Genomic DNA, 22,987 nt, shown 5'->3' on the forward strand with positions numbered 1-22,987 from the left:
GCCGGTAGTGGGGGTAAATTTAAGCAGAAATTTTAGGAAGCCCTAAAATTCTCGGAGCAGAACGCTTCGTCTCATCCGAGCAAACTCCATCTGACAGCCCGGAGTCTTTAGGAAGCGCCCCGGTGAATTTTAAGGAGCAATTCATAACGAGGTATTCCTCGGCATCGCAGCCATTTAGCACATGCCACAGCTGGACTAGCGAGACGCGGAGGATCAATAGTGGATCAATACAGAAGGCAAATCAATCACAGGGGTTTTCTTTTCAAAATATTTAATTAAATGTGGTGGCAAATAACTTCGGGATTTATTGTTTGATGCTAAGAGCATTACTGATTTTTCTTTTCTAAATTTCCACATGGGGACTGCCTGGTTCCTGGTCAGAGGATTATAAGAGACTAGGGAGTGGAGGAGACAGATTTCCAATATATAATAACTTGTATATATACATGATTATAGACTCACATGGTGCTTTAAATAATCCACTCTGTCGATGACTCATTCCATTAGCCCTGAAAAAAGGAGGCATGTCTGACTTTAGTGGATGGTTTTGTGTTTACCCCTAAACATAAAATCCATCCGGCCTTTAAAGTTGCCCGCGGAACAATTCCCGTCCCTTCCCCTACCCACACGTTTCTCCTCGGGACTTCCAGCACCCCGGCAGCCTGCCCCGCACCCCCGGACAGGAGCGGGTCCCCCCTCGGTCCCTCTCCGCGCCCGCGGAGGCTCCGCCGCGGCTCCGCGCCCCCTGCTCGCCCCTACTTACTTCCAACAAATCACTACAAGCCCGCGGAGCGATCGATAGCTCCGGACGACCGCGCTTGACCTGCCCGAGGGGAGGGGAGAGCAGAGGGGGGCCAGCCCCGGGCCCCTTTTTCTCCCCGCGGCGGATTTTGGGGCGCCCCGGCCCCGCTCCAGCCGAGCTCGCTGCGCGGCGGCGGAGCTCTGCGGAGGCTCCTGGCTGCCCCCTGCCCCTCTCCTGCCCCCGTCCCACCGCTCTGCCTGCCCTAAAGCCGCCCCCGGGCTCTGCACCCCTTCTCCGGGCTCGCACCGACTCCCCGAGGAGGGGCCGGATCCTGCCGCCGTCGGGAGCTGCTTTTTCCCCCCGTCCCGTGGCGCTGCCGCCCGCCCCCCCGGGCCGGGGCTCGGCCAGCACCTCATCCATTTCCAGCCGCACCTCCGCCACCCTGGGCCCTATTTGCGGCTCCACTTTCAGGGCCGCACCGGTGCAGACCCCCCCGCACCGCCACGGGCCCCCCCTCCCGGTGAGCCGCCGCCGCTTGGTGCCCCCAGCCCCGGGGGGCGCTCCCTGCTCCTTGCAGGGGGGCTCGTCCGCTTTTATTTTTTATTTTTTTTTCCCCCAGCATTCGAGGAAATGGTTCAAAACTGCCTGAAAACCACCCTCCCGAAATGCCCCTTCGGCTGGGGGAGGCAGGGCCGAGCCCCCCCAGCTCCCCCTGGTTTTGGGGTGCCCGCAGCCGCGCAGGGCGAGGCAGCGCAGCCCCGACGGGGCGGCCCAGCTCGGCTCGGCTCGGCCCGGCCCGGCCCCAGGTTTCTCCCGCGTTATTGCAGAGCCAGCCCCTTCCGCCGAACAACAGATGCAGCCTCTAATGCAAATATTGCCATTTCCCTGCTGAATTAGCCTTGTCACTTAGCCCAGAAGCTGGCAGCGTTAAGCCAGCTTGCATTTTAATTTGGCCCTGAAGTTACTTATTTCATTATTGATCAAACATAATGCTGAATCAATGTTCATCTTGTTACCTGGGCCATTTCCATGTAATACAGTGATAGCACTGCCTGGAGTTACTCATTCCCATCCCAAAGTGACTTTACCATAAAATCAATGCTTGTTTGTTACTGATATAAGGCGGCATCCATGGGATGAAGAGCAAATAAAGCAGCAACGCGCTCCAAAAGTTTGGACGGGATCCGCAGGCGAGCAAAGACTTTGATATCGAAATGCATTTTATCGGCATCGGCATCGCACTGCCCAGGCCGGTGGGACAGAAAATCTCCGGCTGCGAGCTGATGGGCTTTGATAGCGGAGGTGTTGCCATTTGTACACGTTACCTGCGAGCTAATGGGGAAATCGTTCCTAAAGCAGAGCATCATTACACGGCAGCTGTGGGCTGTAAGCTCTTCCGGGAAGGGACTGTTTGGGAAAAATAGTAATTAATACAATAGTAATTAATGATTGTGTCACAAGATTAGACTCCGCGCGGTGTTATCGTCAGTGCAGCTGCTGCTTCTTTTCTCTGCTCGTGTTTTCCCCTGCAGCTAATAACCCGAGTTACAAATTACACGAGGCTGTCCGCAGCCCCGCGTCTCCGAGCGGCGGCCGGAGAGCGTGGAAATACCCGGACCGGGAATTAAAGACATCCCCGGACAGGGAACTAAAGAACAGGACCGGGAACCAAATACATCCCCGGACCGGGAGCTAGAGCCCGGACCGGGACACAGCCCCGCTGCCGCCGCAGCCGCCCTGCCCGAGTCCCCCTCTCCCGTCCCCGTGTCCCCGCGGTCCCCCCGCCTCACCCCGGGGCGGTGCCGCCGGGCTGGGGAGGGGGACGGCGGAGCCACCGTCCCGTCCCGTCCCATCCCATCCCGTCCCATCCCATCCCCGGGAGCCGTCGGGGGTACTCTGCCGGTGCCGGTGCGGGGGGCGCGGCAGCACCGTGCGGGATGTCCCCGCACCCCGCGGAGCAGCAGGAGGGCAGCGACCTCCCCGGCAGCCCCTCGGGGAGCCCGGGGGAGCCCTCCCGGGCCGGGGGCAGGCGGCGCACGAAGGCTGCGCCCCCCCTGCGGGCACCGGGGAGGGAGGGCGAAGGGCGAGGGCACCCCGCGGCAGCCCGGGGGGGGCTTCGCCGCCGGCCCCCCCCGCTCCGAGCATCCCCCGGCGGGGGTCGGCGCGCAACAGCCGCACCGCCACCGCCGGGGCACGGCAGCCGCTCGTTGCGCCGGGCTATGGAAAGTCTGAGCGGGTGCGTGAAATATATTGGCATCAAATTAGGGAATTGCGCTAGCAGATTGTAAATCACCCAAACGGTCAAACCACAGATATGAATCACGAATTCCTGTAAAGATTAATGTTTCCTAAGATTCACAGCAATTATGCATTTTTTGGACAAAAGCCTTCTCCCAACCTCTCATTCCCGAGCGCTGTGATTATTATTATTTTTTTAATTTTTTTGTTTTCTGAAGTCTTTCCAGGTTTCGGTGGGGTTTCTAATGAACGATTTACCAAAGGAAAGGTTTTATTAACACCTCTGAAAACTCCAAAGTTTAAAGGGAGGGAGAGAGGGAGCGGATAGGAAGTTAGGTAACACAATATACTGACCTACTGGCACCAGTCCGAACGCAAACCAGCAAAGCACCACAATGGTGGGAAAAACTCGGTGAAATGGAAGGGAAAAAATACCTCCCGGGGGCCGGCTTTGCCCGAGCGGGGCCGGGGCTGCTTCCCAGAGCTGCCCCCGCAGGCTTCAGCAGCCCCTGATGGCCCTTTTACCTTGGCTTACCCCCTTGTGGCACACGGAGCGGGCTGAGGTGCCTAAAAGGGGAGGAAGGGGACAGGGCTGGAGCAGAAAGGGGACGCTATGGGGAGGAAATAGGCTGGCGGGAGGTGTGCGGGACTTCAGGTCTCTCAGGCACTATTTTTCCCTTCTCGCCTCTGTGCAGAACTGGAGATAATAGTTGGGGCTGCAGGTAACGGAGCCTGTTCTTATTCAATTTCCCTAAATGGCCTGGAGAGCACTTAAAAGCCCGGAGAGCTTCTGGCCAGCATTTTCTTATTAACTAATTTCACTTCGATCCTATTAAAGTGTATGCTTTATAACCTTCAAATGAACCTCTCTCTCCCTCTCCCTCCCTCCCTCCCCATCTTCCCTCTCTCTCCTCAAACAAAGCCATTACCTCCTAATGACAGGGCAGAGCACTTGCAGTGCCTGCCCCGGCCTCCCTGCCGGCCTGCCGGCCCCCAGCCCGGCTCCGCGCCCCCCGAGCGCGCCGCGGCCCGGCGGAGGTGCGCTCCCGGCCGCTTTGGGGGAAATCTCCGCAGTAATGGCTTTTAAATGGATACATATATTTACCATTTCAAACGGGCTCCGCTGTTTCCTGGTAACGCTCACCACAAATGGTAATAATAAAAGATGAAGTATTTTTTCTCACCTTAGGTCATTAGATTTACAGACAAGGTACTAAATCATCTGAGCTCCCCAAACCTTTAAGGGAAGGCGCGCACACACACTCCCGTCCCTTTCTCCTCTCCTCCCCCTTCTCGAGAAACCTGCAAAGGGAACGGAGACAAAACAGTCGCCGAGGCTCGAGGAATGTCTCCCCTGAGCAGTTTACTACTTCTACTACTACGACCAATAAAAAAGTTGACGTTGGTTGCAGAGCGCAGACTGTCAGTGGCCTCTTCCCAAAGCCCTAACATGAAGGGTCATTAATTGTGTTTTCTTTCCAAATCATATGTCACTGCAATTAACAGATTCTGATCAAGAGACTCCTTTCAGATTGATTCCATATGTGATAAGGAATGTGCAGCTTGTTATCTATCTGTCGCCTTGGAATTATGGAAAAGCTTCAAACGTGTAATTTGAAGAGTCTTTTACCCGGCTCTTTGATCTTTCCCTCTATTTTCCTTAACTCTTTTTGCACCGCAGCCCCTCTCCCAATTCCACTCGTTTGCTGCCCCCCTCCCCGCCGCTCCCACCCGTGCCCGCCCGCGGGGGCTTCCCCCGGCCCCCTGGGAGCCCCCCCGGCCCCAGCCCCGCCGCTCGCAGCCCGCAGCCTCCGGAGCCCGTCCCCGGCTCCCCTCCGTCTCCGTGCCCCGGGGAGCGGGGCCAGCGGCACCCAGCGCCCGGAGCTGAGCCCCGGGGCCGGGCCGAGGGCTAGCGGGGTGGGGGGGCCACGGCTGGGGCTGGTGCCGCAGCCCCGGAGCCGGCCCCGGCCTCGGGGAAGCCCCGCTCCGGGGCTGGTTTGAGCTCGGCGCCCGGCGGAGCGCTCCGGGAAGGGAGGGCGGCGAGGCCGGGGGGAGGGAGGGAGGGAAGGAGGGGAGGGAAGGAGGGGAGGCGGGCGGGGGTGTGTGTGTTTGGGGTAATAAATCAGGAGCCGCTCTCCCGGCTTTGACAGGTCCCGGCCAGAAGACACGTGTCTGTCCGGCCGAGGAGCGCTCCGCCGCCGCGGCTCCCCCCGGGGGCGGCCCCGCTCGCCCCCCGCCCCGCGGCCGTCGGGCCCCGCACGGCTCCTCCCGGCTCCTCCCGGCCTCCCCGGAGGACGAGCCGGCCCCGGCCTCCCCGCCGCGGCTCCTTTCGCTTCGAGCCCGGCACAGCGGCTCCCGCTCGGCTTCCCTCTCCCGGCCGCTCGCTCCCCGCCCGGGGGGACGCGGCTCTGCCCCCCCGCACCCAGCCCGGCCCCGGAGCCCCCCGCGGGCCGTGCCCGAGCCGTGCGGGCCCCCCCTCGCCGTGGACACCGCTCCGAGCACCCCCGGCCCGGTACGGCAGCGGGAGGACCGTCCGCTCCCCTGCCTCTCTCGCCCACCGTTTGCTGCTTTTTTCCGCTTCTTCTCTCCCCTTTTGAACCTCTCGGCCGAGCCCCGTGGCTCCGCACGCTGCTGCTCCAACCCATTCGCTCCGGAGACGTTTCCTGCCCGTTCCTTTCCCATTAATAACCCATCCCTCATCCTCGCCCTGACCTGCATCCATTCGCACCCATAAATTTCTCGCCTGCCGTGCCTCCCTCCCGGCTGGCCTCTGCTCCGTCTCCCCGGCGGGGCCCGCGCCCCACATCACCCCACGACACCCTAACATCATCCCACAGCACCCCACAACACCCGAACATCACCCCACAACACCCCAAATCACCCCCCATCGCCCCGCATCCCCCTGCGCCCTGCCCGCCGCCCCGGCAGGGTCAGGCAGCGAGCGATCGCGCCGGGGATTCAAAACCTCTCCGGGTGCCACCAGGCAGCGGGCGAGGAAACCAAACGCTCCTGCGAGCCGCTCAACGCCGGGCAGCCCCGAAAGGACGGGGCCGAGGCGTGCGGGGCCGCCGGTGTCCCCCAGCCCGCTGTGGGGGGGGGTCCTGAGCGCCGCCACCCCGCGGCGGGGGGCTCGCCCCATTGCCCACCTCGTCCCCATTCCCCCCAGGAGGAGAGAGTTTTGGAAAGCTGCCGCCTGGCTCCGCCGAGCCCGTCACAGCGCCCGAGCCGAGCGAGCAGGGAAGTTGAAGCAAAATCAGGACGTGGTGCGGTCCCCGAAACGGGTTCGCCGCCCGTTTTCCTTCTGAATTAAAAAGAAATAAACATGTAACCGAATTTGGTGCTGTTATCTCCATTGCATTATGCTATCAAAACCCATTACGGGAGCAGCGTTGGCTAGAAGAAAATAAATTCCTCCAACCCAGACTTGTTTTTGCACTAGATTAGCAGATAAGAAATGCTATAAAGATGAACTTAATACGATTAGAGATGTTTCCTACAGATTTTCATATATTGATTCAGGGAATTTTAATTCTGGAGCTTGCTTTGCTATAATCCGCATTTATTACAAGCTGATATAGTTTTATTATAGCAAGCTATCAAGGTCGATTCCTTTAACTGCGTAATCTGACATGAATTTCATTTTTAAAGAAATGTAGTTATAAAAATCCATACTGTGGGCACAGTGGTTATATTGTACCTAAATCACATTGGAAAGGCAATAAATCCGCAGAGCGCTTCGGAGCAGAGGGGAACACGGCTAAACCGCCCTCCCAACTCCTCAAAGCCCTAAAAAAACTTTTTTTTTTTTTTTTTTTTTAGGATTTAGTTTTAAAGAAACGCCGAGCTTTCCCCGGGGCGGATAAGCTCCCGCTCCCCACCAGCTCAGCCCCACAGGTTGCGGGAGCTTTTCCCCCTCGCCCCAGCCCCTGGCCAGCCGCGCAGGGACGGCTCGGGACACATTTGCGCCCTGCCGGGACGCGCTGCGCTCGCAGCAGCCTCGCAGCGCGGCATCGCCGGGCTGGGAGAGGCGGGGGGCGAGAGCGAAGGGTAATTTAAAATGTGTTGATCGTAAAAAAAAAAAAAAAAAAAAAAAAAAAAAAAAAAAAAAGGTTTATCCAGTAATTAAAACGTGGCCGGGCTCCCTCCCAATAGCTCCTTGCAGCACCGCGCCGCTGCTCCCTTTGCAAATGTTGCACGTACCAGGTACTTCCTTCTAAGCCTTGTAGTGCTTCAGAACAGAGGGAATAAGCAAAATGATCATAAATTTCCTAATTAGAGATTTCGCACCAAGACAAAAAGGTGTTAATGAGTTTAATTCCAGTGCCTGTCATTGTCCCTTTTTTCACACCACTTATTTACTAATGGCCCAGAGGGCTGCTCCCGTCTCTCCTTTGTTAAGATTTTAATTTGCCTTCTTTTCTGCCTTTGATGTAAAATTGTGACCTACAACTCTTTGAAGTCCCTTATTAGGAGGAAAATTAACTTAGCTTTTCCACTGTATCTGCCCACTGTTAGCCCAGACAAAATGTAGAGAACTCCTTAAAGATTCAGTACATCAGGAAAAATTTCAAGGTAGCCCAGGAAATGCAAATTTCTTTCAAAATCCGAGAGTCTTTAAATCTGTGCTAGGAGAGGTAACCCTCGCCAGGGCCGGGGGGGTTGGGGGGGGCGATGCAGGAATATCTTAATAAAGGAAACAAAATGAGCCCGGGCAAGGGAAGGATGTAAATTGGAAAACCTGAAAAGGGGTGGGTGGTGGTGGGAAGAGCCTTTATTTTTAAATGTCACAACTTTTTCCTGTCCCTCTCGTGTGCCACTCACAGCTGACACCCTGGCTTCCCATGCTCCGGGGGAGGGGGGGGGGTCCACGAAAGAAATTATATCTAAATCTATCTCTATATAATTAGAATACCGCGAGGCAGGGTTAAACCTTTGTAAAACACACAACTGATTGGCGATTGCTAAAACGAGATTTGAAAGCAACTCAAATAAAAGATCGCGACGTCAGTAAACAGATTTAGAAAAAAAAAAAAAAAAAGAGAGAGAGAGAAGCCAGTGACAAACCCGGCGAGAGCGAGCTCTGGGCATGAGAGAGAGAGAGAGAGAGGCAGAGGGAGAGAGAGAGACTTAAAAGAAATAGGAGGGGCTTGCGAGAGACTAGAAATGTCAATCAGAGCCCGGAGTCCCAATAATCTCAGGCAATCTGTTAGGACCTGACCCGGGTCCACTCAGATCAATAGGAAAAGTGCGAGAAGAAAGAAGCGCTCGGCTCGCTTACCGCGGCGGCCGGAGCAGGAGGGACCCCGCGGCACCCCCGGCCGCCCCCCCGATGCCTGCCGGAGCCCGCGGCCGCCGCTGAAAGTGCGGCCGGGCGGCGAGGGCGAGCGCCGCGGCTCCCCGCTCCGCTGCTCCTTTCTCCCCTTTCTCTCCCTTTTTCCTTTCTTCCCCCCCCCCTCCTTCCCCCCCCCTCCTCCCCCTGCCCCCGCTGCCCCCCGCCATGGCTTTCCCGCAGCTGGGCTACCAGTACATCAGGCCCATTTACCCCGCCGAGCGCCCGGGGAGCGGCGGCGGCGGCGGCTCCCGGGGCGGCGCGGAGCTGGCCCCGTCCGGGCCCCTCTCCAACGTGCTCTCCTCCATGTACGGCTCGCCCTACGCCGCCGCCGCCGCCGCCCAGGGCTACGGAGCCTTCCTGCCCTACGCCGCCGAGCTGCCCATCTTCCCCCAGCTGGTAAGAAGCCCCCCCGGGGGCGTGGGGAGGGGGGTCCCCGGGGTGCCGGGAGGGTGGAAAGGGGAGCGCCGGGGATGCGCCCCGAGAAAATTCCGCGCTTAGGGTTTGACGGCTGCGGGGGGCTCCGGAGGGACCGCAGAGAGCCGGGGGGGCCGCCGAGGGGGTGCCGAGCGGGGTGTCCCGTCCCCCCCCAAAAAAAACCCCAAACCCCGACCCCGAGGTACGGAGGGAGCGGGGCCGATCCGGCGCGGTGCGGAGCGTGGGCGCCGCCTGAGCCCGGCCGCCCCTTCCCGTGTCGCTGCAGGGCGCCCAGTACGAGCTGAAGGAGAGCCCGGGGGTGCAGCACGCCGCCTTCCCCCCCCACCACCCCGCCTTCTACCCCTACGGACAGTACCAGTTCGGGGACCCGTCGAGGCCCAAGAACGCCACCCGGGAGAGCACCAGCACCCTCAAGGCCTGGCTCAACGAGCACCGCAAGAACCCCTACCCCACCAAGGGCGAGAAGATCATGCTGGCCATCATCACCAAGATGACCCTCACCCAGGTCTCCACCTGGTTCGCCAACGCGCGGCGGAGGCTCAAGAAGGAGAACAAGATGACCTGGGCCCCCCGCAGCAGGACCGACGAGGAGGGCAACTCCTACGGCAGCGACCACGAGGGGGAAGAGGACAAGAGGGAGGACGAGGAGGAGATCGACCTGGAGAACATCGACACCGAGAACATCGAGAGCACCAAGGACGAGCTGGAGGACGAGCTGCAGGACGCCGACCTCCTGCACTCCGACTCCAAGACGGACTCGGAGGGCTCCGAGGGCTTCGAGGACCTGCCCGCCCCCGAGGAGCGCTACCTCGAGGCCGCCGACGGGGAGCCGCACCGCCTCCGCCACCACCACCTCCGCCACCACCACCACCACCACCATCACCACCACCACCACAAGTGCGAGCTCCCCGCCGCCCCCCCGCCGCCCGCGGGCCTGGAGCCCCTGCAGCCTCCCCTCCGGCCTCCCCTGCAGCCTCCGCCGCGCCTCCACTCGCCCCCATCCTCCGCCTCGTCCTCCGCCGCCTCCTCCCCGACGGACGGCGCTTTGGCCGGCACCGTGCCCAAGCCCAAAATCTGGTCCCTGGCCGAGACGGCCACCAGCCCGGACAACCCCCGCAAGTCCCCCGGGGGGGGCTCCCCGCCGGCCGCCGCCCCCCAGCCGCTGCCGCTGCCCCCCCCGCCGCCCCCGCCGCACAGACTCGTCCCCTCCTGCCCCTTGGGCAAATTCCCCAACTGGACCAACCGCGCCTTCCCGAGCCACCACCACCACCACCACCACCACCCGCCCCCGGCCCCGCACCCCCTGGCCTTACTGAACACTCCCCACCTGCTGGGGCTGGGGGCCGCCCCCGCCGCCCCCCCGGGCGCCGCCGCTTTCCCGCGAGCCGCGGACCAGGCGCAGAGCGCGGAGCCCCCCGGAGCAGGTGACCGCTGAGCGGGGATGCGCGGGGGATGCGCGGGGACGCGCGGATGCGGAGCGGGTGCGGAGCGGGGGCTGCGCGGAGCGGGCGAAGGGCGCCTGCCGCTGCTCCCCGCTCCCCCGCCGGCCGTCGGGGGGCTCCGCGGGGCTGCGGGGGGGGCTCCGCGGCGGCCCCGCGGGGGCTTCGCGGCGGCCCGGGGCCGGCCCCGAGGTTTGCTCGCGGCTCGGAGTGTATTTTTTAATTTTTTGCACCCCCCCCTTTTGACGGTCGGAGCTCTGTCGGGTTCGCGAGGCGCTGCGGTGCGAGCTGGAGGCTAGCGGCTGAACGCAGGGCTGGAGGGAGGGGGGGATAAATCGGGGGCTAAAAAGGAACGCTTTTTTTTTTTTTTTTTCTTCTCTTTTTAGATCGATCTAGTGCCTTGGAAGTAGAGAAAAAGTTAATAAAGACAGCTTTCCAGCCAGTGCAGAGGCGGTAAGAGATTGCTTCCTCAGTCTCCTAAGGATATATGGAGGGAGTTGTAAATGGTTAGCCCGGGTCTCCGCTTCTTTGGTGCCCTTTCAGGGCGGCTTCTTGTTCTTCCCCCGAGTGCGCGGTGGGTTGCTCTGATTTTTCCCCTTTTCCCCCTTTTTTTCTTTTTCTTTTCCGCTGTTCCTTCGGGCCTCTGCGGCTCCCCGGCGCGGAGCGGAGCCGCGCTGGGTTCGCGCAGCCCCGGCCGGGCACGGAGGGAGCGCGGCGAGAGGCGGCCGGGGAGCGAAGCTCGGCCCGGGGGGCACAATAAGGCAGGGAAACGGCAGGTCCGAGAGGAGAGCAGGGAAATGACAATTTCGAGAGAAACGCAGGGAAACGGCAACGCCGAGAGCCGGCAGGAAAACTTCAGGGCTGAGCCCCGCTGGCCGCAGCTCGGCGCAGCGCTCGCCGAAGCCCATCGCGCTTCTCGGGAAGCCCCACGGGGGTTCAGAGCCAGCTCCTTTTGCCGTGCCCCCCCCTCAAACTTTTCACATTTAGCAATCTATTTTTTAGAATAGCCTCAACGACAAAACTAGCGCTACTCACCTTTAAAAACAGCGTGGCAGCCCTGCCTCTCTCGCAGTATTAAATATCTTTTTTTTTTTCTGTGTCATTTTGTTTTTCCAGGCCCCAGAACCAGCTCGATGCCGCTATGGTTCTATCGGCGTTGTCATCATCATAGTTAATTTTTTATTGTGGTTGTAATGATTGTAAAAAGAAATCTCTGTATAGTTACGACTTGTAAGCATGTCCGTATATTAAAACTAAAAGGGAAAGAAAAAAAAAAACACGCAAAAAAACCCAACCCCGCTTCTGTACTATCATCGGGATTAGCTGAGTTTGTGAGGTTTTTTGGAAGTCCGGTGAGAACTAGGTGTTTCCATTTTTTTTTTTCGTTCGTTTGTTTTTGTACATACGGTTACAAAAAAAAAAAAACAAAAGCTGTACATACGTGTGAACCAAATTGTACCAGAAAGTATCTATTTTTGGCTAATAAATAAACCGTTGCCACTTTGCCTACACTCTCGCTTGCCGCCTCTGCGGTGCTTTTCCCCGAGGCTGCTGCGGGGCGGGCACCCCCGGGGCCGAACCGAGCCGGGCAGGGCCGAGCCGAGCCCAAGGCAGCCGGGCTGAGCCCAGCCGGGCCGAGCCGAGCCGAGCCGAGCCGGGCTGAGCCCCGCCGAGCCCGGCCGCTCCCCGTGGCTCCAGCCTGGAGCCGCAGCTCCCCCTGGCGGGGGCGGCCGCCGGCGGTGGCCCCTATCCCCGAGCCCCCCGGCTGGGGGTTTTGTTGCCCCGTCCGACCCCACAGCTGGGTCCGGGGGGGGGTTTGGGGTGCGTGCCCCCAGCCCTCCCCTCCGCCCGGCCCTGGGAATGGGGTAAGGGCGGGGGGGGCAGAGGAATAAATAAATACCTGGCGCTTTTCTCGGCTTGCTGCTGGAGCCGGTGGGGGGGGGAGGGAGCCAGGAGCGAGGAAGCAGGAGTTAAAATGAAGTTAAAGTACAAACAGCAGCACATAGCTGACATGCTTCAAGTTTAGACAGTACAAGATATGCAAATGCGCGGGGCTGCGCAGTATTGACATTTTGAGGCCAGAGTGATAGGAATGTATTATTTATAGGATCGGGTTGCGCTAGGCCGATAAACTACATTTTCAACCTAGGCGTTTGTAAGCGATGATATTTATATATATATATACACATATATATCTATGTAGGTTCACACTCCATAGCCGTGTGTCTGTGTGTCTGCTCGCCCTGTGTACGCGTTTCGAGACCTGGCAGTTACCGTGCTCCCCGGCGGGCCGTGCGGAGCAGTGGGGGACTCCTGACGGATTTGCAGCCCCTGCTTTTCCCCCCCCCCCGGTCCCCTTCCTTTTCACATACGTTCTGCCTGGCCCCGGCCAGCCCTGGAAACGGCGTTTGCCTCCTCGCAGCGCTGTCTTTCTGCCAGGAACTGTTCCCCTTCTTGCACTCCAACAGGCTCCTGAAACGAGGGGAAACTCTGTGGGTGGGTGGTTAGCAAACGGATTGTTTCTCATGTAAATTTTACCCAGTCTCTCTGCACTCTGTAGCCCTGCTTTTTCCTTAGCCAATTCTGGCTGAGGGGAGAAAAAAAAAAAAAAAAAAAGATTAATGGCATGTAAAATGGGAGGGGTTGGGGGGAGAGAAAGCTAGAGGCGAATTTCCACATCCCCTTCCTCTGGACATCCTGGTGGGTTTTCCATAGAAACTTTCACACAGTGGCCAGACAGACGCTTAAAAGGGGATGGAAGAAAATAATGAGACCGCGATGGGAAAACAATCGCATCCCCAGCTTTCCACCTCCACTAAAGGCTGCTCTGCCTCGGCGGCACAGCCGCTCAGCTCCCCGGCCCCGCTGCCCCAGCTCGCGGGATGCTCGGGCGGCGGCGCTGGGCAAGGCGCCCCGTCGGCTTCTGGAAGTGCAAACTCGGCTCCCCCGAGGGAGAGCGCAGCCTTTGTGCCTGCCCAGCTTCCCTAACGGGGAGAAAATTCCCATTAATTTTGTGAGGAAACGTTTTGTTACGCGTGTTTCAACAAAACATTAAAAATCCTGCTCCTATTTTTTTTTTTAGAACTCACTCGCACAGCTTGACAGCCTCGCTGGAGCTGCAGCCAGGCCTGCCCGCCACAGCTCCGAGAGGCCTCCTGCTCCCTCCCTCCCTCCCTCTCTCTTGGCTGCTCTTTTCCTGTCTAATCAATTATCTCCCTAGCTAGTCCTTCTCAAAGGTGAGAGCTCATTATGCATATTCATAAATCACAGCTCCCAGCCCTGACACTGATTGATGTAATCATCTCCCGCTCGCTCCTTCCTGCGCTGGAGGAAGCGCGGCGAGGAGGAGGCAGCAGGAGCGGGGGGCTTGGAGCTGTCGGCCCCCTTGTGCCGGGGCTCGCTGCCCGCTCCCAGCCCTGCACAGGCCACGGAGAAGCCAGGAGGGAGCCTTGTGAGCCGAGACCTGGCCGGGAGGTGTCTGGAGCGGAGCTAGCTCTCATGCAGATGAAATTAGAGGAGCAAGGAAGGATCCCCCCCGCTACACGCGTACGGTTTTCACCACCAGGAATCAGAACGTGCATGGAAATAACCCCCCCCAAATCCTTCATGTCAGCTTTTATTTTCCTTGGAGAGTTAAAGCCGAAAAGACATGCTCTGGTATGGATCCTGACCGTGAGACTTTAGGTATTTGACATCGTAAAAAAGCTTTAACGCTATACCCGCGCCTCTTCGCAGTAGCTGCGCTGTAGAAATGCAATGAAAAAAGTTGCAAATGCCAAAAGTTACTGCTGCGAGGGCTGGAGGGCAAAAGGGCTCCTCCAGCCCAGCCCACCGGCTTTGGAGATAGGAGAGGGTATCTCATCCCTGAGCTGGTGCCCAAAGCGTGCTGGAGCACGGCAGCCCTGGAGATGCCGTGCAGATTGTGTGGTTTACCTGCACGGTTACGAGTTGCACTCCTAAAATACCTCTTTTTATCACTTTGATCAGAACTATCAGCGTACTAAAGTAGTAATACAAAAATATATGCCCTGGAAATCATAACGAGATACAAATCAAAGGGAGTCCTAATCAACTACTTTTGAGAGTGTTATCTTCCTTGTTAACAAATGGTAATAAGAAAATTAAGGCTTATAGCTTGCTTGCATTTTATCTACGAGAACCAATAAAGATATCAGATGCTCTTTGTTTTATATGTTTGAATGTAAAGCGGAATAATGAAGAACATGTACCTTCTAAGGACGCCTTTGCTTCATGGCTATTAACCCTTTACAAGGCCAGTGAAATTCGGAATTGCAGGAGGAGGAAGAGGCTGTGCTGCTCCCAGCTTTCTGCGGCCAGCCTTTGCCGCAGCCGAGACAACATCTTTTTTTATTAAATGCTGAAATTGGAACAAAGCAACAATGGCTGCTTGCTAACTATGCATGTCCAACAGGCCTCTTTACTATTCAGCAAATGGAAGATATTAAACAACATTTTGCTTAAAGGTACACTGAGGCCATTTCCATTAGGACATGGTGTCATTCATTTATTCACATGTTAAGTGGATGTCCTTGTGGCTAATGAGTAATAATCAACAGTGACTCCACTTTATTCCTTTGCTCCCAGCAATGTTAAATACTCTGATGGAGTCTCTTTGCTGACACACTAGAGAATATGGTTAAAAAGTGCTAAAGGACATTTTCAGCGTAGAGCAGCCACATACACACATGCTGGAAATAGCACTTTTATTGCAGCCCATTCTAGTGGGCTTTGTTCCTGGTTAAGGCACGGCACATGGAAAATGCTGATATTTATTTGAAGATAGTTTGTGCCTCAAGAGCCAAGAACTCTCTCGGTCTGAGAGGTGCTTGGCTACTGCTGGGAGACGAGCTCTTGTCCACCTGGTTTAGGAAAATCAAATGTACCCTACAGTCCCTTCCCTGAGTTCTGTACAGGGCTTCACAGGGATGTGTAGTGGAGGAGTGATTTAGGACAAAACCTTTCCCACAAAATATCTTTTTATTATTATTATTTTTTAATAAAATAAAGTAACTCTCCTACCAGCTAATTAGTCCATTTTATTACATCAACCTCAGCAGCTAAGTAGGTTAATAAACTATATTAATATATATTTTTTCCTTTACATGATTGCTTACACCAGAGTCTGCAGCTTGGTTGTCTCCCGTGTCAATGCCTAAAGTTTGAAAGGTATAAATGAATCATTCTTGGTCATGATTAAGCTTAAGTTAGAAATAAAATATGTCAATCAATCTGGTTGGAAATGTTCCTGCTGTCTAAGTTGGTTATGCAAAACACTCTAAGGTGTATAGGCATGCTCAATTAGGTCAAGGGATCTGATGGCACTCCTACCCACAAATGTGTGTCACTTGGATTCCTCATTATTTTTAGCAGTGGTGAAAATGCATGTCAGTAGGCCAGCTAGCCAGGCTAGAATAAAATTACTTACTGGGAGCGCACGAAAACGGGGTTTTAATACATTAATATTATACCTATTTTCAAGCAAAACAGTGGAAGAAAATACGTCTCTCTCTCTGCCTAGAAAATACATGACTCACTATTGAATTCCTCAGCCATCATTACCATAACTCACACCGGACTGTGCAGTACTCAAGACACCTTCGCAGTAAAATTTAAATGCCTAAAAACATAGATGTAATGTGAAATTAGATACAAGGAGTAAAACATCAATTTGCTCTGTTACAGTCTAACTGGCTTCCAAGAGAGGCAAAGCGCAAGCTTCACGAGAAGATTAGATCGTCCCTATTCCAAAATTATTTAATGAAAATGGGCACTGGAAATGGCTATCGACCAGCAGTGCTTGTGCCTGAGTTCTCAAATGGAGACTTCTGCGAGCGATTCCCAGAGAAGACAATGTCAGAAATTCATGCCTGATAGACAGGTTCCCTCTGGTGTACTAAATCAAACCCTAATGCTAATAGAAATGTTTTCATATAATTTCAGAAAAAAAAAAAAAGGCCAGGATGAGCAAGTTTTAGCACTCATGCCTACCCTCCTGGCATCCAGCAGAGTCCCTGAGATTACCTGTGTGGCTAAGGGAGCGGGGCTCAATCCTCTGGTCTTACACTTCTCATGCTGGCACTCCGAGGCACACCACGGAGACCCTGGGCACGAGGAAAGGGAAGAGAAACCGGCTAGAAACACCACCGTGCTCCGGTCTCTTTCTGCAAAAAATAAACTAAATGCAGGAACTGGCAAATTAACAGAAAAACGTCGCTTCCAAGAGCCAGAGGCAGAACTGGTACTACAGGTAAGGCTGGGGTTCCTTACGCGTGACTGTTCAGCGTGGTTTCAGGATGGCAGTGTCCCTTTAAGAACAGCACCACGCAGCCAATATTTTCTTTACTGCCAATGAAATTAATATATTCACTTCGGGAAGAATTCCCATTCTTTTCTTAGGATATCAAAATGGAGCCATCATCAGTCAGTTAGTTAAATAGGAGAAGCTGGAGAGTAAGTAAATGGAAGAGCTTTCAAATGCAGGGCTAAAAATGCCCAATGAATGTGTAGGGGGCTTCAATAAAAAGATTTTGACTTGTGTTTTCACCCCTTTCCCACTTTACTCATTGTTTACTGACACTGCTATGGACACAGCATTCAGGCGCTGCCCGCCCAAGCCCTGGGATGTAAAAATGTCATCTCTATTGTGCTGCCGGCCCGGCTTTGATGCTGCCGCGGCCCTTTGTGCGCGCCTCTAAATCCCTTTATAAGGCTGTCCTGATTGTCCGTACTGCACATCGCCACAAAAGCTCGTCTTATTGAGAAAATAAAAAAGTCAGAGAGGGGCCAAATGACGGGAGATTGGGCCTTCGCTGTAAAAGGCCTACTATTCACATCCAGCGGGCAGGTTTCTCTCTAAGGAATCACAAAGTTTGGACGGCGGCCGCACCAGCTAACCAGGGCTCCTAGTGAAAAGGCAGCCCCCGTTCTAGGCACCTTCTTCTTCTATTTTATTTAGAATTACTAGGAGCGTTTTTGTAAAGATCGGATTCTACTGAAAGCAAGTGTTAAATCCCAGAAGCCGCCGTGGAGCCCGTTTTCCCTTTCCTAAAGGAAAACGACCACGTAGTACTTGTGCACGTTTCGTTTGGGATGTTCAGATGAACGGAGCGCAGGCAAATCCAAGGAATGCTGCAAAAAGCACTTGTCGTTATAGCAAAACAAGGCACAAACACGTCCCACCTGCCCCCCAGGACCACACGGCTTCGGAGGGGAGAACCTGAGCCTGTGGATTTACGCTGTTGGTCCGGCAGCCCTCGTGCAGTTGTTCTCCTGTCTAATGCTATTCTGATTTGTCCTGAATGTTAGTGGGCAGAGGGAGACAAAGGCTGGATAAGGTCTTATTCTTTAGGCATGGGCTATCGGCATGGGAGGACGGTGATTTCATGGCTTTTGTTACCGAGGTTAGGGACCGAATTCTCTCACTGAATTAGAATGGTAACAAGTGGGACTGGGGATCTCTGGGGCTTTTGTAGTGCACTCATCTGAGAGATTGCGCTTTTCTCAGCCCTTCAGATTTATTTTGCCAAAGTTACAGGGCAATTATGGAAATGCGCCCTTTGAAGCTCGGCCGATTTCTCTTTATTTTCTCTCCCCCCCACCCCGCCCTGCCAAAGCAAAGCCTCCCTCGCCTCCTTTCTTCAGCCGGGCGGCCGTCGCTGACAGTGGGGATTCGAGCGGCGACTCCGCTATTCTTTTGAACAGCGAGAAAAACTTTTAATAAATATATGCTAAAAAACAGACTTTGAAGCTTTTTGGGAGGGAAGTGTAAAATAACAGTGAGGTAACGACCTCCTGGAAGAGGCTGTGTGTACGTGGCGTGCTGCAAGACGGGAGCCTTGCTATGAAAAGAGCCTCAGTGCAGCAGAGCGCGGCCGACGGCCACAGCGTTTGGCCCTGCCAGTGCCCTGCTGCACCGTGCTGTGCCGTGCCATGCTGTGCCATGCTGTGCCATGCCATGCCGTGCCATGCCATGCAGCCCTTGGCAGGGCTCAGCTGCAGAGGGGCTGTGCTCCCTGCCCCTCGCGCCCCACAGCCAGAGGCCCAGAGCAAACAGAGCTGTACTCTCGCACCCTTGTACATTATTTATCGGCGGCGTTTGGAATCTCAGTGCTGCGTGTGAACTAATAAGGCAGACTTTTCGCTTTGCTTGATGGCCTAATGTTAAAGAAACGTGTCAGAAAACAGATGGTCAGACCCGAAGCAAGGCTGGCTGTGACCAGGCTGCTTTTTGCCCCAAAATTCAGTTCTGCATCTCTCAGTTGAGGCCATGATTGGTTTCTTTATTCGTAGCAGACTCTTTTGCTCCTGTAAGATACTTTTTTTTTGTTTGTTTGCTTTTTTCCTGGGCCATTCAACAAACTCTATGGGCAAGATTCAGACTTGATGTAAGTAAGTGGAAGAAGATGCTGTTGGTCCCCCTTAAGCTTATATACACCTAACACAGGGCCTGCACCCGGCCTGAAGCGTGGACCGTCTTATCAGCAACAAAATGTGATAGGAATAGCAATGTTTGTCTTGAGGTTTGTAACTGCGGTGCAGTATCCTTTTCTGCTCTCTACAGAGCTTATGAGGGATCCTAGGACTGCATCTATGGCAGTGTGGAGTATGAGACTGGTGTTTTCTGGAAGTTAGAGCTTACCAATTTTGCAGCAGAAAGCTCTTCCTAATCAAGTATCTACTCGAAAGCACGGAAACACAGCTCAGACCTCTACAGAAGTGTGCTCACAATAAATGAATACTAATAACCCCTATCACTTCCTTTTGCTTCTTTGAGCAGAGGAGTTGTTCCAATGGATTTCTCAGGACAGATGCAGAAGGTCAAATGCTGCATCTATGGCATTCGGCACTGGTATAGAGTTCCGCAAACAAATTTTATGGGAATGGGCTCAGTGGAGTTGCAGGTAGATACCACAAGAAGAGAACCAACATTTATCCTCTTCACCTTCCTCCCCTAACTCCCTTTCATACATCTATGCTTCTTTTCCAACCTCACAAAGACCCTTCTACTCCTTGCACATTTCCCCAGTACATCATCACCTTGATTTTTTTGGAACTCACCCCACTGTTGGGAACTACAAGGTCAGGGTAAATCCAGCAGCTGCGAAATTTACTAGATCTGGATCCATCACCTAAAAGTCCTCCAGGAGCTCTGCACTACCTGATTCACTTCAAAGTGCAGCTGGGCATGGTGTGGTGCTCTCGTTTTGTTTGCAGTAAGGAGAGGAGGTCCTGGGGAACACAGATCTAGGTTTAGGCCTCAGTACAGAACCTTCCAACAGATTCTGGGGCTGATATACCACTCTGCTCCAAGAACCTCCCTAACCTAACAAATGTTAAGTGAAGAAGAGGCAAACATGCTAATAATCTCAAGAAGCTGTCCCAGTTGTAAATGTAACGTGGTGGGGAGTTGCCTCCTCTGAAAAATGGCAGTATTCCTCCTGACATGCAGACACGCCTTCAGTCTACCACCAAGTACCTCAAAGACAATTGGAACCCCTGCCCGCAGCAGAGAGCAGTTTCAGGGGTCCATGTTTCAGCCTGTAGCTATAAATAATTGCTACGTGCAGCTCCCTGACATGGTGTGACATGGTGTGTGGCTTCCTCAGAGAGACTGGCTTTCTTCTAGTTTAGGTTTATGCCCCAATAATTAAAAAGACTTTGAATCTTACTTGCTAACAGTTTGCCAAGCACAGAGTTCACCAGCTTCCTCAGGTGAAGACCCTTGAGTGGTTGTGCTTCTCCTCTGCAGCAGCTCCAGCCCAGTGGTGGATTTGGGGTGTGTGTTTCATCGATCTGGCCTCAAGGCTGCAGAGACGTGATCACCATGGCGAAGTCTGTACCTGCAAGCAAAGGCCACAGATTGGGAATACGTTAGATGTTTAGATATTTCAGATGTCTGCTCTTACAAGGAATAGTTCTGGCTCATCTGGGCTAAGTTTTAACCTCTGGGCCTTATATTTACTTTGTAGTGCAAGCAAAACTGCAGGTCAGCATTGTGACAGTGTCTAGGTTTGGAAATAGAGGAATAGCCATTATGAACTATAATTATAAACACATTTATGGTACAAAAGATGGTATCTCCTTACTACTTGTACAAATGGACTTTAGGTGTAGGTCCTTACCATCTGACTGTCAGTGGGAAGTGCCTATCTCATAAGGTTCTGACCTGGTTATCTCCTAGCCCCAAGCAATTAATCACCAGCATTTAATACCAAGCAGCAGTGCACAGGAGCAGCCCATTCAAAATAATGCCTTCCCCTTTTCTCCCACCAGCAGCCCTATAGCTTCCCTCAACGAGGCACCACTACTTTCCTTTGGAAGACAAACTGGCACACAACAAGCATCCCTCTGAGGGCAACCCACCAATACCACCACTTCCATTCTCTTAAAAAATTAATAAAAGAAGAAAACCCAACCCAAACCCACCCGAAACAGAGCAGCTTGTGCAGGAAAGCCACCAAACACCAAGGGCTCGGTTACCAGCCGTGCTGCACACCCAGGTAGAGGAGCAGAGGAGTGCAGAAGGGTCCCCCTTGGCCCTCCCCATGCTTATCATCATTGCCAGCACCTGGTGGTGCAGGAGAGGGCAGTGAGAGAAGGGCTGGACCGGGAGCTGCAAGCGGGCAGGGCTGGGACATCCCCCACTGCTTCAGTTTTAGGCGAGAGGAACGGCTTTGTCTTCAGTGGGCTGCACAAAGTCGGAGTAAGGTAGCGAAGGATCAGGCCCCCTCGCCTCTTTGTAGTATTGGAGCTTTGTTTTGAAGTGCAATCAAAATACAGGTGGCGGAGGAGATAATGCACTGTGCCGCTCCTCTGGGACACGCGGGGAGATGCTAAAGAATTCCAAAATAGGGAGCGTGGGCTTTTCCTAGCAGTGATCACAAACGTTAGTTCAAGAAAACACCCAGAAGTAGTAAATATGCAAATTTGTTATGAAAGGAGAACCTACAAGTACCTGCTACGTTAGAGAATTTCTTTAAGGATATTTGATCCTCGTGCAGCATTTATCAGATTCTGGGTTTATTCTGGGCATTCAGTTTAAAAAAAAAGGGGAGGGGGATCCCTTTTAAACCTCTTTTCTTTCTCCTCTGCTCCAGCACTTGTACTCGAGCTATCTCACTTCTGCTAAGATACGAGAAGTGTGTTTACAGTGTAATATAAATTTGGGCTGGAGAATACCAATTTCACATAAATTAGATGGCAGAGCACTGTTCCGCTATTTTGTTGTCTAAATTATATGGAAATTGGTCTTATGCAAGGAGTAAGTCTTCACAGAACAGGGCCCTTAGGCTTTTGGTTTAATTATCATAAGCTTCCATTTAATTAAACTTATTAAATGGTTTGGTGTAAGAGCAGACTATCATTTTGCAGAAGCTTTCTGGAAGAGAAAAAAATATTTACGCCCTAGCTGCTTGGGGACGAAATAAAACTTCTCTTTAGAGATGTTTCCTTAGGTATAGGGCTGAGGGTCACCCTTGCCATGCTCCCCAGCAGAGCAGCAGCAGGGTGCCTTCAGACTTAGGGTGCCCAGAGGTATTTCAGCCTCTTCCTTCCTACAGGGGAAGTACATTCAGATTCTTCTTGCAGCTGGCATGTCAGTTTATGGGCTAGAAATCATAGGACAACATCGATACAAGGAGAATTAGATGTGAACCAACCTTACATACCTGGAAACTGAAAGAGGTCCTAAACCACCAGAATAAGGATGTTCTCTGACAGTCAAACACGCCCAAAATAACCAAACCCAAATAACCCCAAACCAAAAAGCCACCAACCCCAAAGAAGTCCATACTGGCTTTCAGATCAGCTTGGTAAGTGTTGGGCTTTACAAGACAGAGCCTGCGTTAACAGGAGACGGGGCTCGATGCCCCGGGAAGCCTCCTCCAGCCTATTGTTCACAGGCAACCCCTTCCACAGCAGGATGGAGCTAACGGGCTTCAGCCCAGACGCACTGGCCACCTCGCCCATGCTATGCACCAGTTCAACCAGAAAAGGCATCATCTGAGACTTACCTCTTATAAAAATCCTCCTTTGGATGAATTTGACTCTTGGTGACTCCCTACAAACCCCACAGGGGCCAAGCCCTGAGCACACTCGCTGACTTTGCCAACTTCACAGAATAAACACCTTATTTTGTTCTGTAACTCAACAACTCTGTCTGGGATGGAAAACTGTCTTGTTGATACTATTAAAGGAAATCCAGTGTTGTGGAAGAGCGCCGTGTCTCAGTGCTTGTGGTGCTGGGTACTGACTCCTTTAGGAAAGGATAATTAGAAGAATAATTAGCTGAACACGTGAAATTGAGATGCTTCTTCAGGGACATGTGAGAAGCTGATTAATAAGAGGAATGAGGGCCAGTGTGTGTCAGGGACCTAATAAATATATTTAAGGACAAATAGGTAGAAAAAGAAAGTACACATTACTAATGTTGATAGAAAGCCTTAACTGCCTAATGAATTTCAGAAATTGGTTGAGAATAGTTAATCTGTGTGATAACATGACCCTCGGGGTTAGTTAGATCTGTGAATTCTTATCCTCCAGGGACTTAGCAAGTTTCCAGAGATTCACACCAAATTTGTACGAGGAAAAGGTGTTCACAGCTGGGAGATTTCATGCAGATTTTGCTTCTGAATGCTCACGTTACACAAAACCCAATATTCCGAGATAACAGCGAAACTCAGCACAAGCCCCACTGTTAATTACAATTTTCACTTTCTAACAAACAATCACACACATTTGGATTTATTATGGGATCGCATATAACTCTAGATGAAAGGAAAT

At 53.7% G+C, this 22,987-nt stretch overlaps 1 protein-coding gene and 1 long non-coding RNA gene across 18 annotated transcripts in view; one reads left to right on the plus strand and one right to left on the minus strand.

The window, feature by feature from the left end:
* Positions 1 to 22,987, minus strand: part of LOC101802362 (uncharacterized) — a 210,804-nt gene that overhangs the window by 140,906 nt on the left and 46,911 nt on the right. For 16 of the 17 annotated variants that reach the window (XR_011812206.1, XR_011812200.1, XR_011812195.1 and 13 more), the window contains exons 2-5: positions 19,876 to 20,046; positions 12,559 to 12,658; positions 2,068 to 2,149; positions 463 to 509 (exon numbers count right to left, since the gene is read on the minus strand). This is a non-coding gene — a long non-coding RNA (uncharacterized lncRNA). The remainder of the gene's footprint in view (positions 1 to 462; positions 510 to 2,067; positions 2,150 to 12,558; positions 12,659 to 19,875; positions 20,047 to 22,987) is intronic. The other variant, XR_011812193.1, reaches the window with a different exon arrangement.
* On the plus strand, positions 8,020 to 11,697 carry IRX3 (iroquois homeobox 3). The gene is made up of 4 exons (XM_038185618.2): positions 8,020 to 8,708; positions 9,013 to 10,171; positions 10,573 to 10,639; positions 11,303 to 11,697. Exons 1-4 carry the CDS (start codon positions 8,478 to 8,480, stop codon positions 11,355 to 11,357), a joined length of 1,512 nt encoding a protein of 503 aa, XP_038041546.1. The 5' UTR covers positions 8,020 to 8,477; the 3' UTR covers positions 11,358 to 11,697.

Source organism: Anas platyrhynchos, chromosome 12 (assembly GCF_047663525.1).
Source record: "Anas platyrhynchos isolate ZD024472 breed Pekin duck chromosome 12, IASCAAS_PekinDuck_T2T, whole genome shotgun sequence".
In the NCBI taxonomy this organism is placed as follows: Eukaryota; Metazoa; Chordata; class Aves; order Anseriformes; family Anatidae; genus Anas; species Anas platyrhynchos.

Bases quoted from the DNA above. Each gene is read 5' to 3' on its own strand.
- IRX3 (XM_038185618.2), top strand. From the start codon at position 8,478: ATGGCTTTCCCGCAGCTGGGCTACCAGTACATCAGGCCCATTTACCCC. The intron at 8,709-9,012 runs GTAAGAAGCCCC...GTGTCGCTGCAG, and splicing joins TGCCCATCTTCCCCCAGCTG to GGCGCCCAGTACGAGCTGAA. The intron at 10,172-10,572 runs GTGACCGCTGAG...TTCTCTTTTTAG, and splicing joins CGCGGAGCCCCCCGGAGCAG to ATCGATCTAGTGCCTTGGAA.